At 37.5% G+C, this 2,457-nt stretch overlaps 1 protein-coding gene across 1 annotated transcript; it reads left to right on the forward strand.

Moving 5' to 3' along the window:
* Window positions 1-608: 608 nt before the first annotated feature.
* On the forward strand, window positions 609-1,958 carry LOC129768688 (uncharacterized). Its single transcript, XM_055770478.1, has 3 exons — window positions 609-851; window positions 911-1,567; window positions 1,637-1,958. Exons 1-3 carry the CDS (start codon window positions 801-803, stop codon window positions 1,715-1,717), a joined length of 789 nt encoding a protein of 262 aa, XP_055626453.1. The 5' UTR covers window positions 609-800; the 3' UTR covers window positions 1,718-1,958.
* The last annotated feature ends 499 nt before the right edge of the window (window positions 1,959-2,457 follow it).

Consider the following 2,457-nt stretch of genomic DNA (forward strand, 5'->3'; position numbering starts at 1 on the left):
GCCTAGAATCAGTTCTAAATTTTGAAAAATTCAATGAGAATCATTGAATTCAATTATTTATATGCTTAAACCCCGTAGTCCGACACTTATGCAATAATAATAATAAATAGAATAATTCTTTCAACTAGTCGCGAATAATTTTCACTCCGAAATTTGGAGCTAAGAGATATGTTCGCATAAAAAGTACAGTAAGTTACTTATAAAGCGATATGCTGAGGCACCACTCAGTGTCGCATTGAAGTCGGTTTTGACCAGTAATTGGACATTTGCGACTGGTGGCGACTTTCAATGTGGGGCCATAATTTGGGCCCCGAACTCAATGTTTACAAAAATGTCCAACTAGAGGTAAAAATGTCTAATTAAACGTGTTGCATCACAGATCTGTTCAATTAGCTTAATGTCGATGTTGATGTAAATTACTGTATAACCAAATCAAAACAAAAGCCGAGACACAAAGCCCAGACAAAAACCAAACGAGCCGTCCGTCTCCGTCAATTATTCTTTTCTACAAACCCTGCCGGTCGTTTTCGTTGAACGTATGCTGACGGGTCGTTACGTTGCTGGTGTATGTGAATGTTTTCATGAGAATTGCATGGTAGAATCATTGACGTGTCGTGACGTGACGGGACGTGAACGTGACGTGTATGTTGTATGTGAATCGCACTTAAATCAGCCTTAAGGCTTCGTTATATTTACTAATTATTTCTCTTAGTGTATAGTTTATTCGATTTGACTGGACGGAACTGTGTATCTTTTTTCATTTATTGTAGAGAAATATCCGAAATATCGGTTGCATATTCATGGATCAACTGGCGAAACTCGAGAGAAAGAAAGCAAATCGTATAAAGAAGGTATTTTCTTCAACGTTAAAAACATGATAATAGTTTCACTTAATTTTTCTTGTTCGTAGCATAAAAAGCGTATCGCAACATTCAATTTGAGTCTGCCATGTTATGCAGCTGAAATACGGAAATTGGATCCCATAGCACTGGATAACAACATGCTGGCATATCTCGAGACGCTCATAAACATGTTAACAAAAATGGTCCAGAAAGAAAAGATCCAATATCCATGGAACGATGAAATTGATTTTCATGACAGAAATGTTAGTTTTGCAATTGGTTGCAACTATTGCAAAAAACCGGACACCAGTGCTTTCGGATTTATGGTGCACATCATGGATACGAATCAACATAACTCCGTTGACAAGCGCATGAAAAAATTGCGAACAGTGAGAGATACTTTGATGACCAACTACGCAACTTTTCTGAATGAAGAGAGAGAAATTCTGCAAAGAAATGGATTTGATCGTCCGGTTCTTGAGAATATGTTAAATTTTTATTTCATAACGCAATTATTCGTTCAGGTGACTGCCAGATACAAAAAGTCATTGAATTATTTGGGATGCTCGCCATCTACAATAGTAGCACGTGGAGCTCTTGATTTGTTGAAGGAACTTGGCGATCTGATTTCGCGTGCGAAATGTGTTGAATCGAAACCAAACATTGACAAGATCTTAATGAACAGGGGGCATAAATTATTTTACCAGATCGAGGACATGACATTTGTGAGTATTATTTTACTTTCCAATCCAACGTAATATCAGTCCGCAAAGCTTATACTGTGTTCGTTTTAGTCCTCTGCGGGTGGTGCTTTGACATATGCCGAAACTAATTTCGAAAAGTGTCATCGTGGAAATAGTCCACCATTGTCGTAGAGATTGAAATAGTCATTTCTAACCAGTTCCAGGTAATCGAAACGAAACATTGGTCAATCCCATAGTGCGTTCCAAATACCACTGGATCATTACAAAATATTTTTCATTAGGAATGAAAGAGGAAGAGTGTTGAAAGAAAGTCTGGTACTTACGTATTCACACCACCGCAGCGCAATTTCTATCATGAATTGTTTTTTTTTCCCCAATGAAATATATTCTGCTAGCTGAGCCGGCAAACTTCGTCCCGCCCAAAATTTATTTTCCTTTATCACATCCATGTTTTCTTACTAAGCGCAAGGTCATGGGGTCAATCGTAGAACTATTCATCAATTGATCTTCTAATCTACCCTTTAAATTATTTTTTACTATAAAATTTCAGTACTTCTATCAAAACTCGACATTATTTTTTTTTATCCCATTTATTTAAGGCTCATTAGCATTTTAGCTGTAACAGAGCCGAATTTTAATCGTGTACATGTCACATGGTTATCATATATCTATAATTAGCACATTACACAGTTGCCATTCGCCAGTATTCCATCTATACCATTACATATAGTACATTCACACAGTAGCCATTTAGGCGTAAGAGTATTCTTTCTGTTCTTCCATTATCCAGTTGGACCACCGGACAGCGGAGACAGTTGATTGATCCCTGTTGAGTTATGTGCGATTCACATAGCACGTTACGGAGAAGAACGTCTACGTTCCGTCAACGTCTCCACCAATTCACACATGCA

The sequence above is a fragment of the Toxorhynchites rutilus genome, chromosome 2, assembly GCF_029784135.1.
Source record: "Toxorhynchites rutilus septentrionalis strain SRP chromosome 2, ASM2978413v1, whole genome shotgun sequence".
Taxonomy (NCBI): domain Eukaryota; kingdom Metazoa; phylum Arthropoda; class Insecta; order Diptera; family Culicidae; genus Toxorhynchites; species Toxorhynchites rutilus.

Bases quoted from the DNA above. Each gene is read 5' to 3' on its own strand.
- LOC129768688 (XM_055770478.1), top strand. From the start codon at position 801: ATGGATCAACTGGCGAAACTCGAGAGAAAGAAAGCAAATCGTATAAAG. The intron at 852-910 runs GTATTTTCTTCA...TCTTGTTCGTAG, and splicing joins AAGCAAATCGTATAAAGAAG to CATAAAAAGCGTATCGCAAC. The intron at 1,568-1,636 runs GTGAGTATTATT...TGTTCGTTTTAG, and splicing joins AGATCGAGGACATGACATTT to TCCTCTGCGGGTGGTGCTTT.